The 12,732-nt window shown below is 35.2% G+C and overlaps 2 protein-coding genes across 2 annotated transcripts in view; both read left to right on the forward strand.

The window, feature by feature from the left end:
• Positions 1 to 6,807: 6,807 nt before the first annotated feature.
• Positions 6,808 to 9,869, forward strand: LOC116021991 (ABC transporter G family member 14). The gene is made up of 5 exons (XM_031262529.1): positions 6,808 to 7,187; positions 7,375 to 8,167; positions 8,358 to 8,534; positions 8,657 to 8,844; positions 9,124 to 9,869. The coding sequence occupies exons 1-5, from the start codon at positions 7,023 to 7,025 to the stop codon at positions 9,766 to 9,768; spliced, it is 1,968 nt and encodes a 655-aa protein (XP_031118389.1). The 5' UTR covers positions 6,808 to 7,022; the 3' UTR covers positions 9,769 to 9,869.
• A 2,232-nt stretch (positions 9,870 to 12,101) lies between these two features.
• The window catches only part of LOC116021683 (F-box protein SKIP31), a 6,165-nt gene continuing 5,534 nt past the window's right edge, over positions 12,102 to 12,732 (forward strand). Inside the window, exon 1 of the mRNA XM_031262148.1 lies at positions 12,102 to 12,442. Coding sequence (XP_031118008.1) covers positions 12,368 to 12,442 — 75 coding nt within the window. The 5' untranslated portion in view covers positions 12,102 to 12,367. The remainder of the gene's footprint in view (positions 12,443 to 12,732) is intronic.

Genomic DNA, 12,732 nt, shown 5'->3' on the forward strand with positions numbered 1-12,732 from the left:
ATATATATATATATATATATATATATATATATATATATATATATATATATATATATATATATATATATATATATATTGGTTTGAGTCGTTCAGCTATGGATAATTTAAGTTGATTTATTTCATTGTGGTCCTTTGTTAGCTAGGACCACAAAGGGAGTTTCACCCTGAACCTACCTTCGAGTACCGACCGTAGATTTTCATGTAAATCAAAGATTTCAAATGAAACAAAACTCAACAAAATTTAGATAGGATCATTTATTGTTCTACGAATATTGTGACATTTGAAGTGAAAAAAAAAAAACAATGGGCATATTAAATGATTGGGAAAAGCATGATAAGATGTATATTGGGGGGGAAATATATCTCCACTATGAATCAAGATTCAGCACTTGGGGAGAATCAGATTGTTGCAGGCTGCAAGCTAGAATTTGGCATCAAGAGAGTGAGAGACAGCCCACAATCTTATTACGTGGTGCCATTATTTCTTTTCCATCAAAACAATGGTACGTGTGGTGCAATTCATAGGGAGGATTCATGCAGTATCAATTTTACTGGGATCAGAGATCTTTAAATCATTAGTGCACTCTTTCTTTCTTTCTTATTCTTCTCCTCTTTATTTATTTTTAATATTTTATAAATGGTGTCTCATCAATCATCATGCAGTGAATGCCAAATAATTTCTTAATTGGGCAAGTGCAGACGTGCAGTTTCATCATTTACTGATTGGGGAAGTGACTCCCCTGCACTTGTATCAAACTTCCATTAGCTTCATTGCTATATAAGTGCATCTACAATAGTATAAAATTTTTGTTAGGTTCGTTTGCCAAGTGGAAGAAAGGGAGATTTATAAAAAACAAAATAACAAAATAACAAAAAAAAAAAAAAAACAGTAAATGCCCCCAGGAAGGTGTGCACCGCACTCTTTGTTGGTGTGCGAGACGTGCACCAACTTTTCCTTTCTCTCTCTCTCTTTAAAAAATAATAGAGACCTACAAAAAAAAAAACTCATTTTCATGCAACAAGGGACGGAAATAGGCCGAGCAAACTTTATAAAATTAAGCCCTTGGCCTATTACGAAAATCTAAGCCTTGGGCTGTATATGTAGGCTTTTTGCTTGAGCCTACAATTGGTTTGGCCTACCCTGAAGCCTTTTTAAAAGTTTGTTTAATAGGTAAGCCATTAAAAATGCTTCAAAGTAAGTTATGCTTTGAGCCGATTTAAAAGCTACAATCTTTTTAAAAACTACATTCATTGCTGGTGCGCGAGAAGTACACGAACTTGCCCTTTCTCTCTCCATCTTTCTTTTTTAAATACCAGGGACCTTAAAAAAAAACTCATTTTCATGCAACATTATCATCTCCGCTCTCCTACTCTCTCTTTCAATTCCTACACCTTACTAAGCTTACTCAAAAACTCATAAAAATTTCTAAAAATACCCTATTGGAGTTGCTCAAAGAATTCTAAATATGAAGTGTTTTTCTCAATTTTTGATAATACCCATCCATTCATCACTCAAAAACGTCAAAAGAGAGACAACACATGTTATAAGAATATTTAATTTGTGAGTTAATTCCATTTTTGTCATAGATTTATAGGTGACATTCCACTTTTAGTCCTTTTTTTTTCAAAACATCCACTTTTGATCCTAGTATTATTGTGGCATGACCATTTTTGGTCCTCCATCAACAAAATAGTTTAAATTTCGCCAAATACAAGAGCATTTCAGTCTTTGATTTAGATTTTTTTTTTTAAAAAAAAACATAAAAAATATAGCGGGTCAACCTACTTTGTATAAAAAAAAAATTTCAAAATGCCATTGTATTTAACGGCATTTCAATGATTTTCTTGACGGAGGACCACAAATGGTCATTCCACAATAATACTAGGACCAAAAGTGAATGTTTTGAAAAAAAAAAGAGACTAAAAATGGAATGCCACCTATAAATCTAGGACAAAAAATGGAATTAACTCTTAATTTGTTTATAAAACATTGTCGTTTTCAGCGCATGCTAAAGAAGCACTTGACCTATGAAACTAACTTTAAGATTTGGTAGGCGGTGTAATTTAGATTTTAGAAAACGAAAAACACAACAAAAAGACCAGCATCCTGAGATCAGATGTAGGTGTCACAATTCACAAACATATCAAAATGAAAGCATTATTTCATCAACTGGATCCACTAGCAACTACAAGTGCATGCCATATGTCAATCTCCCAACTACATTTCATAAACTCATAAGCGACAAATGAATCTCATGCCTTGTATATGCATGCCCCATTATAATTAACCCAAATAAAGAGATTAATAATGAAGTGAACTGAAGGTACCTTTAAAAATGCATCTTGCTTGGGTTGCTATAATTGAGTTTTGTTTGACGGTTCAAAACAAATCTGAATTATAAATGTATTAGATTGTCTAGTTTGTTAGAAGTAGAGATTAAATAGTTTTATTTGGAACATGTGTTGTGCCAAAGCATATTTAGCACATAGTAAATCATAGTGTTAGGACAAAAAAGTAGAACATCACTTTGTTTTTAAGTACTATTGATTCTATTACAAGGTAGTATATCATTCCGATTCGTACTTTCTTTACCTGTTGCAATCCAAAGATTCAATACCCCACCACCAGGGTTCAATCCTGTATTGTGACCTTCCCTCAAGAAAGCCACAAAAATGCCATATGAGCACCAGGGTTCTTTAGCATATAATCAATATCCTACCAATTATTAAATTATACATTTAGTATGAGATGATCCCTTGCACTCGCTTTTACAATTTATTTGAGCCCATTCTTGAAAGAAGGTACACCTCTAGATGAAATGACGTGTATCTCTTCTAACTTAATTAGAAATATTATGTTCGAATGAACCTCCTGACTAGCTATAACCAAAAAAAAAAAAAAAAAGGAGCAAGTTAAAACAAAATATAGGTACATCAATCAATTTTTAAAAACAAAATACTCTATAAGAGATACAATTATACTATGACGTTATACCATGATATATAAATTTTTATATTCTTTTTTTCTTTTGGGTGACGAGAGAAACATGTAGCTATTACCCAAAGATGTATATTGAATAAATCTCACTCATGTAACTATAATAGGCCTAAAGTAAACTATATATTCTTCTTCTTTCTTTCTTCTCCCCCCCAAATGATGGTTAGCATTTGCCTTTAACTTATATTTTATACACTTCGAGCAAAGTGACTTTAGCTTTGGGCACTCATAATTATCTCATTACCAACAAATGCCACAATTTTAGGCTTATAGCCTAGTATGAAAAAGACATCAAGTTGAAAGGGTGCATGATTAAAGTATATATCCACAATTCACTCCACCAATTCATTCAAAATTTCAAATGTATCATCATTGCTATCTTAGTTTATCAAAACAAATACCACAATTCTAGGCTAATAGCATACTAAAAAAAGACAAGTTGCCCCCAAAACTTAGATTCATCGCCTAAATTGATGTCATAAATGAAGGTAGTTGTGTGAGAGTTTGAATCCCGCTAACGCACATAAAGACTATGGGCTAATTGATAGGTTGATTGCGCCACTTGCGATTTACCTCTGTAGTGGCTCTAGGGGTGAGGTTTTGTAGACTTAAAATTAATCCGGTAAAACTGTGATCACCTAAGTTTTTTAAAAAATAAAAAATAAAAAATTTAAAGACAAGTTGAATGAATGTATTACACCTTATGAGGAAAACTTTCATTTTTAAAGATAAATAAAAGATTGTCTCATATTTGTTTGTTTACTTTTGTTTTTTTTTTTTGGCCAAAATTTATCATCTCGGATTCTCGTCTTTTTTTTTGGAGGAGGAGGAGGAGGATTCGTACATACTATATTCAAAGACAGTTAATCCAAAAACTTTAAAACCCACAACTAGAATCCGAAACCAACACCTGAGCATAGGGTCGAGATCAATAAAGTTTTGTTTTGTTGGTGCAATCTAAACAATTGATCAATAAAGTTCATGTTAAAATGTAATTCGCTAGCAAAGCCAAGGAATCACAAATAGATTTTAACTCTATGCTCAAATTGAAAGAATTTAAGTCGTTTAAATATAACATCCGGAATTGGGTAAAATGTGAATAAGTATATTAGGAATTTCTTTTACTGCTTTTCTCACCATCATACCACATACTTCAAAAGGAAAATTGTTGTCTCCTTTATATTTTTCTTTCCATGTATAAGAGTACAGCACTATAGAAAAACTCCATTGATACTCCATTTTTGACTCTAATGAAACCAAGGCATGTAACAAAACAACACTCTTTGATTTACCGGAAAACCCACAACCAGTATCCGAAATGTGCGTTTGGGGTGAAATATGCCTTGTGACCCTAGTCATCAAATGACCACAATGAAATAAAGTAACCTACGTTATCAATAGCTTACTATAAGTAATACTCTTTGAGAGTACGCTAAGCGATTTCCTTGTATGTTTGGCTTCTTTAAAAATTTCGAGAATCAACCATAGCTAGATGATTGCAGATTTGCAGCATCATATCTTCAATGGAAAATGTTTGATGAATTTCAACAGTTTAAGATTCACTAGCTAAAGCTTAACCCTACCCTAAGACAACCAGACCCAAAAGGAGGTTTTTCATATAGTTTGATTGCAAGGAGTATCTTCTTTGTTTCTGTACAAGATTTGCTGCTCCTATCATGGGTTCAGTCCCCTGGCCCTATCAATCTATCTGGTGTACCCCAAAAAAGGAACTTACAGATACATCAAGATATAGCCGTGTATCAAGGTAATGTCCATCAAACAAGGTTGGATAAATGGTGGAAAATGAAAAGAAATAAAGATGAAGAAAACGAAATGCACAATAAATCAAAAAGCAAGTGAAAATGCATGCAAAAGGGGTAACGATCGATGGAGCAAAAATCCCTACTGAGTGATAGCTTGGATAGCAAGAATCTCAACTGAGTGATAGTTTTGATATCATGTGAAAAGAAGAATATTTCATAAAACTCAATCATAGACTTAGATTTTTTATTTTTTAACGAACTTGAAATAATCCATACTTCCAAAAATTATTTCAAAAGCTGCATTTGAATGTTTTCAGTAATAATTTTTGAGTAGCAGTATCTCCAGAAAAGATTTCTAAAGAAAAGCAATATCATGCATATTCTCAATAGTCAAAAGCAAGTCCAAACTTCGTTTCTGTTTCAGTTTAAATCTGAAATACTAAAACTACTTCCCAGTTTAAAATGTTTTGATTTTCTACGCTATAATTGTGGCATAAATGACTGATAGACACAAATTAAAGCCTGCTCAAAATTTTAAGAAAAAAAAAAAAACAAGTAACCTATGAGGAGTCGACACAGAATGGGGCGATTTGAAGGGCATAGATGGAGCTAGAGAATCATTATTGGATGCGACATGGATCTACAGATAAAAAGATCCTAAGGAAATAGCAGAATATGCATGTATAGTACCAACTATGCCTATAAGCAAGGGGTGATTAGCTAGTGGGTAAAGTTCCATCTATCTTCACGCGCAAATTAATCAACAAGTTGGCCTCACAAGATCAAAGAAGATTTTCATGAACTGCATGCTAGGGAGAAGAGAAAGTGCAAATCAAGTATAATGCGCACCAGGCATCAGATGCCTCAAACACCAGGGAAAAGACTGGCTCCACAGGAAGGACCCGGCCCTCATATTCTTTCTTTCTCAGTGCTCTGCGAAAAGACAATATTTTATGGACAAAAATTGAATCAGATTGATGGCTTCTTCCTTTAATCATTTCTTTTTCTCATCATCCCTATGGTAGTACAAAAAAAATACAAGATATAAAGCAAGAGAAGGGAAAAAGGACAGCAAGCTGGGTCGGGGTTATGGAAAAATATTTTTCCTTGTCTAGGCCTAATTCACTGGTGATAACACTAGTATTTTAAGAAAACAAAACTCGGCTAAGCATTGGTAATGAATGCTTTCAACAAGCAAAGTTTATTAAGAGAAACATGCATACATGACAATCCTATGTCTTTCTGAGATGGGAGATTAAGTGGCAAGCTTTTTATGTAGTTTAAAGGGTTAAATCATTTTGCTTTTTTATGATTAAAATATTTGTCTTCCATTAATGGATTTTCCTCTACAACTCCATGCAATTAAATTGCTCAACACAAGGACAACTTAAAACACAACTCAATATATGACACTCCCATGAAAGATTGGGTTTGGGTAAGGTATATCCAATCTAAGGGACTTCACAAAGGCTACAGTTAATAATTAAATATGTTTAATTGTTAATTATATAAACCAAGAAGAAACAAAGATGATAATGCAATGGTATAATGGAGCAATTAAGTAGGAATAAGCTTACAATAGAGAAAGGTAGATGTTTGCACATCATATGTGACAAACACCTTGTTTAAGACATTTCTATTGTTCACTGCAAATCACCTCACGAAAATGTGTAGACATATACAAACACTCACCCAGCCTCAGCTTCATATTATTCTAATTTCAACTAATATTAGCATTATGTATTTTTTTTTTTCAATGCACTGTAGCTTTGCATCAATACACTCCCAGAATTCCTGCAAAATTTAGGGCAACCACCCCACTCAATCCCACAGCTAAGTACTTTTCTAGCAACATAGGTTTTATATATGTTGTCCAGGTTAGGGTAATTGAAAGAAGATTTCGTTTAAGCAATTGCTTAAGAGAAAAATAGGTGGGAACAACCAAGGCAAAAAAGTTTGGTTGGCATCATGAAAAAAAACTAATCTATATCCCAATACTCATATAGTCATATGATTGACATTGTGTCTTCAATAAAATAATAAATGGAGGGCAGGATGTGATTCATGCACAGAATAGGAATCTTATCATAAAGTTTGTCCATATCCTTGCTTTGGTGTCTGTGATTCTGTATTTATGGGGCTGTCTAGTTCACTTTGGCAAGTCGTGTTTAAACTTAAAAGCAACTCTCTAACATCTCCCTAGCCATTCACCATCTAACTCACAACAGCTAAACAGTGTGAACTCTCAGCTCAACTTGGAGATGCCACTTCACTGTGTAGCACCAACACTGGAAAATTGTAGCCCTCAAATGATGGCAGCTCCACCAAATCTGTCAGAGCCGCACGACAAGGCCTGTCTGGCCTACCCATTGGGGACCAATTCACATTCCTTTCTACAAAGAACATTATATCCCATAATCTTGAAGGTCTCACTCTCTCTCTATACTTGTAGAAGTACAAAACACCGAGCATTAATGTAGGCAAATAAATCATACTTTCAAGTTTACAGTCATATCCCTCATCAGCAAATCTTGTTTCATGTGTAATTATGTTCTGTCAGAAATGTATTCATTCAAGGTATTTTTTTTGCTGATTTTGGTTTTCATTTTCTAGTTTGAAGATATTGCATACAAAGTTGGAGGTGAAAAGAAAGGAAAATGCAGTGGAGGAAAATCAAGCACAGGAGAAAAGACAATACTCAATGGGGCAACAGGTATGGTATGTCCAGGAGAGATACTAGCTATGCTGGGTCCATCAGGTAGTGGGAAAACTACCCTCCTAACAGCACTTGGAGGCCGTCTTTATGGTAACTTGTCTGGGAGGATCAGTTACAATGGCCAGCCTTTTTCGGGTTCCATCAGACGTCTAACTGGATTTGTCTCACAAGATGATGTTCTATATCCTCATCTTACTGTAAAAGAAACACTTTTATTCACAGCACTACTGAGACTACCCCAGACACTTAGCAGGGAGAAGAAACTGCAGCATGTGGAGCATGTTATTACAGAGCTGGGGTTAACTAATTGCAGGAATAGCATGATAGGAGGGCCATTGTTTAGAGGAATATCAGGTGGGGAGAAAAAGAGGGTAAGCATAGGCCAGGAGATGCTAATCAACCCAAGCTTACTGCTGCTAGATGAGCCTACTTCAGGTCTGGACTCAACCACTGCTCTACGGATCCTAACCACAATCAAACGGCTAGCAAGCAGAGGACGAACAGTGGTAACCACAATTCACCAGCCATCTAGCCGGCTTTACCATATGTTTGATAAGGTAGCTTTGCTATCTGAAGGCTGCCCCATCTACTATGGCCCTGCATCAAATGCCTTGGAGTATTTCTCTTCAATTGGTTTCTCTACATCTGTTACAGTCAATCCTGCTGACCTGATGCTCGACCTTGCTAATGGTAATTTCATATTCCAACCTTTGTGTGAAAAGCCTTATTCCACACATACAAAGGCTCCAAGTCCATTTATGACATGTTTAAAGAGGCAAATAATCCTCATTTCTTCAATCCATTCTTCTGTTTTAGCTCACATAATGAATCATATTTACCAACTCTCGACATGTTTTACATTCAAATTCCAAAATTTCAGGTATTGCACCAGATTCCAGGCATGAAATTGAGCAATGCAACAATATGGAACAGGACCAACAATCTATAAGAGAAATTCTATTATCTGCTTATGATAAGAACATCTCAGCGAGGATAAAAATTGAGCTATGTAGTTCAGATGCCAATGACTACAGCCATTCCAAGGATGTTTTCAGAAGTAAGTTCCCAATTTCTCTACGTAAACTGCCTGCAAATCAAATGCTGCAGCTGCAGCAGTTTCTTAAATCCTCATTCTAATTGGTGAGCGATCATTGGTTGTCTTGGCATTTGATGGTGCAGGAACTCATACGAAAGCAGAGCAATGGTGCACAAGCTGGTGGCATCAATTCAAGATCCTTCTTATGAGGGGGCTAAGGCAGCGGAGATATGATGCCTTCAACAGGTTACGAATATTCCAAGTCCTGACTGTTGCATTTCTAGCTGGGCTTTTATGGTGGCAAACTCCAACATCCCATATTGCAGATCGAGTAAGAGCAATTCCTGCATGCATGCATTTAATCTTAAAATTTATCAAATTTTGTTCTTAAAAATTCATTTAGGAGCTATATAGTATATACCAAACAAAGGTCCCACTAATGGTCAAATCAGATGTGTCATGTAAATTTCACACCACTACAAACTTCTTGCTGGGGTTTACCCAAATGGTTCAACCTATGTTCTATTCACAAGCACCAGATAATTCTGTGCTGCTATAGTGATTTCTCCTTCCCTATGGACAATAATGCAATTTGATTTCATGCATGCAGATTACAATGCTATTCTTCTTCGCTGTGTTTTGGGGCTTCTATCCACTCTACAATGCAGTTTTCACATTTCCTCAAGAAAGAGCAATGCTAATCAAGGAAAGATCATCAGGAATGTACCGCCTTTCATCCTACTTCCTAGCTAAAACAGCGGGAGATCTACCACTGGAACTTGCATTACCAATAGCATTTACCTTCATCCTTTATTGGATGGGCGGGCTCAAAGCCGAGCCTCTCACCTTCATCCTCTCCCTTCTAATAGTCCTTTACAGTGTCCTCGTTTCCCAAAGTCTCGGATTGGCTTTCGGTGCCATACTCATGGATGTAAAGCAAGCCACCACGTTAGCATCGGTTACAACTCTAGTCTTCCTCATTGCTGGAGGATACTATGTCCAACGAATCCCCCCTTTCATTGTCTGGTTGAAATACTTGAGCTACAGCTACTACTGCTTCAAGCTTCTTCTAGGGGTTCAGTACAGCGAAAACGACTACTATGAGTGCTCAAAAGGAGCATACTGCCGGGTCGTAGATTTCCCGGCTGTCAGTTCAGTTGGACTCAACCATTTGTGGATAGATGTATCCATCATGGCAATGATGTTGGTAGGCTATCGCCTTATTGCATATCTAGCACTCTACCGAGTGCAATAAAGAGGTTTCAGTACTAGGGGACCACACTGTCACAAAATGAAGTTTGAACTTTGAAGAGTTTTCTATTTCTAAATCTTTGTCAATCCATATCCATTATCAGATTTTGTTAGTCCACATTCTGAGAACTATTTTGCATAATAAGACTAGCTCAACAATAAATTAGTTCTCTTAAACAAAATGAAGATGCATAAATTAAAGAACAATAGAAGCAACTTGCCTTGAACAGCCATTAATCAATCTCAGTTCGATCTGCAATTGAATTGACTGCATAAACAAAACCTGTCAAATTGCAACCTATCCATCGGCTTATTTTATAGCACATGAAGCGCTTGCCATAGACACTTGACCTTTTCATCTTTGTAAGCGATCTTATATCCCTCTTAAGGATGCAAAGGGAGCCCGCGGATTGAGAAATGAGATTATGCCATTGATTCCCAAGCTGGCTCTGTAGACTAACAGTTTCATCCATGGTTTAACCCCGAAATGGGATACTTATATCCATTGATCAAATCGCGCCAAAATACTCTTATATCCATCCTCACATTTACCTGAATTTACAACATTTTTTAGACGGCCTAAACAGGCAGCAATATTATTGCATAACTTTATTATTATGATTTTTTTTGAAAGGATTATTTTATGATTTAATTGCACGAATTGTAAAATTTTTGTAGCTAATTTTTCCCTTTTGTTTTTCAAATATTTATTACTTGTGCATTTGACATATATATAAATATATTATTTAGTTAATATATTCAATATATTTTCTTTATTTGAAAATATAGGGATAATGGTCAATTAACCTCCTCTACTACTCAATAAAATTCAATTAACAATTTAGCACCTTGGACTCAAAACCATTTAACTAACTACTAAAACCTTTTTAAACAATTCAATTTTTTTTTTTAAGGTTTATATGGGTAACAATTTTAAAATATTTTTTAAAAAATAAATTTAAAAATAAATAAATATTTGATTAATGATGGCTCTAAGTTGGCTCAAAGTTACCGTGATGAGTAATGTTGTGTGAAAATGGACTCACAAATTGTCTTTCGTGCTATTTCATCTAATTCCTTCTTTTTTACTTTTGGACTTCTAGTAGATGATATTAAAGAATTGACATCTTTAATTAATGATGTCGAATTTCGGTTTGTCAAACAACTTGCGAATTGTGCCGCTCACTCTGTTGCTAGAGATGCCTTTTCTATGTCAAGTTGTGGGGAATGGTTTGATGTCCCGCCTAATTTTATTGTAAACTGTCTTTCCCGTGATTTAATGCATTAAGGTTTTATCTTCAAAAAAGAATTAAAAAAAAAAAAACATATTCATCTCCATGCCTGGAGACGGCTCATCGTCTCTCCCACTCCAGCCATGGAGACAAATAATCTCTTGCCGGGCTCTTCGTCTGAGACGAAGAGCTTTGTCTTCGGCCATGGAAACAAAGAATCTCTTGCCAGGCTCCTCGTCTCTAGCGGAGACAAAGAGCCCGGCAAGAGACTCTTTGTTTCCATGGGCGGAGACGATGAGCCGTCTCAGTCGTCTCCGGGCATGGAGACGAATATGTTTTTTTAATAATATTTATTTTTAAAATTTTTGTTTTTAAAATTAAAAAATTGTTTCCTATATAAATATACAAAAAATGAAAGTTGAATTTTTTTTAAGGGTTGGAGTAGTTAATTGAATGTGTTTTTGAGTTCAATGTGCTAATTGAACTTTCTTGAGTAATAAAGGGGCCTAATTGACCTTTATCCTGAAAATGTATAACATGACAAAGATTACATAATTGCCAAAGACTTTGTGGTCTAGTGGCACCCGGTTTATATTTCCACGTGGAAAGGAGTGGGTTTGAGCCTCAGTTGGTAGTTATGAACAGATAGTACATTGTAACAGAGTCAGTAGTATCCAAAATTCAAAAAAAAAAAAAAACAGATTACATAATTAATTGGTTCCCATTATCCATTTATACTTGTCGGTTCCCATTATCCATTTATACTTGTTGATCGTGCTCACTTATCATACCTAAGCTATAATTGGTGTTACAAATTCTGTCATTTTTTAAGCAAGTAATGCACACTTCTTGTTAATAAACTATAATTGACGTTGCAAATTTCATCCATAATATTTTGTTAGAAAACTATGAAATTTGTAATACCAAGTTTAAAAAAAGTTATAACTTTAAAACGAAAAGTGAACACGAGAGAGTGCACGACTAATAAGTATGAACGAATATTACAATTACTTTATAATTTATCAAGGAATATATATCTATTTGCATATCTCCAATGTTCTTTTATTTTTTTTTTCAGAAAAATTATTCAGGAAAAGAAAATTATCCCGATATACACATTACACACCAATCCCCTCGGTTTTGCCCCTTCTATCGTGTTCGGACCCGACCCGGACGACCCGCATATCCGAACCCTACCTAGTTCCCCTCTTCTCCCACTCTTCGCATCAAACCCCCGAGTTAATCGACGGTCCAGATTCGCCGACTATAGTTTCCGATTTCCGACGTTATTTTCCGGCCACGTCTTCCTTGTAAGCACAGGTACATGCATGTTTACGTGTAGATTCAATTTCTGAAGACGAATCGATAATTATGGCCGCTTCGGACGATGAAGATGAATCCCTCGCGCAATTCCTTGAATCTGAAGTCCTTGCGTTCTCCGATCAGGTAAAACTTTCGAATTTGAGATTTAGTAAAAAGATTTAATCTCTATATTTCTGTACATGTCGGTATGCATTTGCTCCTTTTCCATATGCAAAATAAAGATAATTCTGATTTTATCGTTGAATGGGGTTTATGCATCAGCTTATAATTTTTCTCGATTCCAGCTGCAAGTTAAAAAAATTTATACGATTGGGAGTGTTGGAGAATTGATGCACAATATATATTTTACCTATAATGATTTTGAATTCTTTTTCTCATTTTCTGTTTTTTTTTTTTTTTTTTTTTTTTTTTTT

Source organism: Ipomoea triloba, chromosome 6 (genome assembly GCF_003576645.1).
Source record: "Ipomoea triloba cultivar NCNSP0323 chromosome 6, ASM357664v1".
Lineage (NCBI taxonomy): Eukaryota > Viridiplantae > Streptophyta > Magnoliopsida > Solanales > Convolvulaceae > Ipomoea > Ipomoea triloba.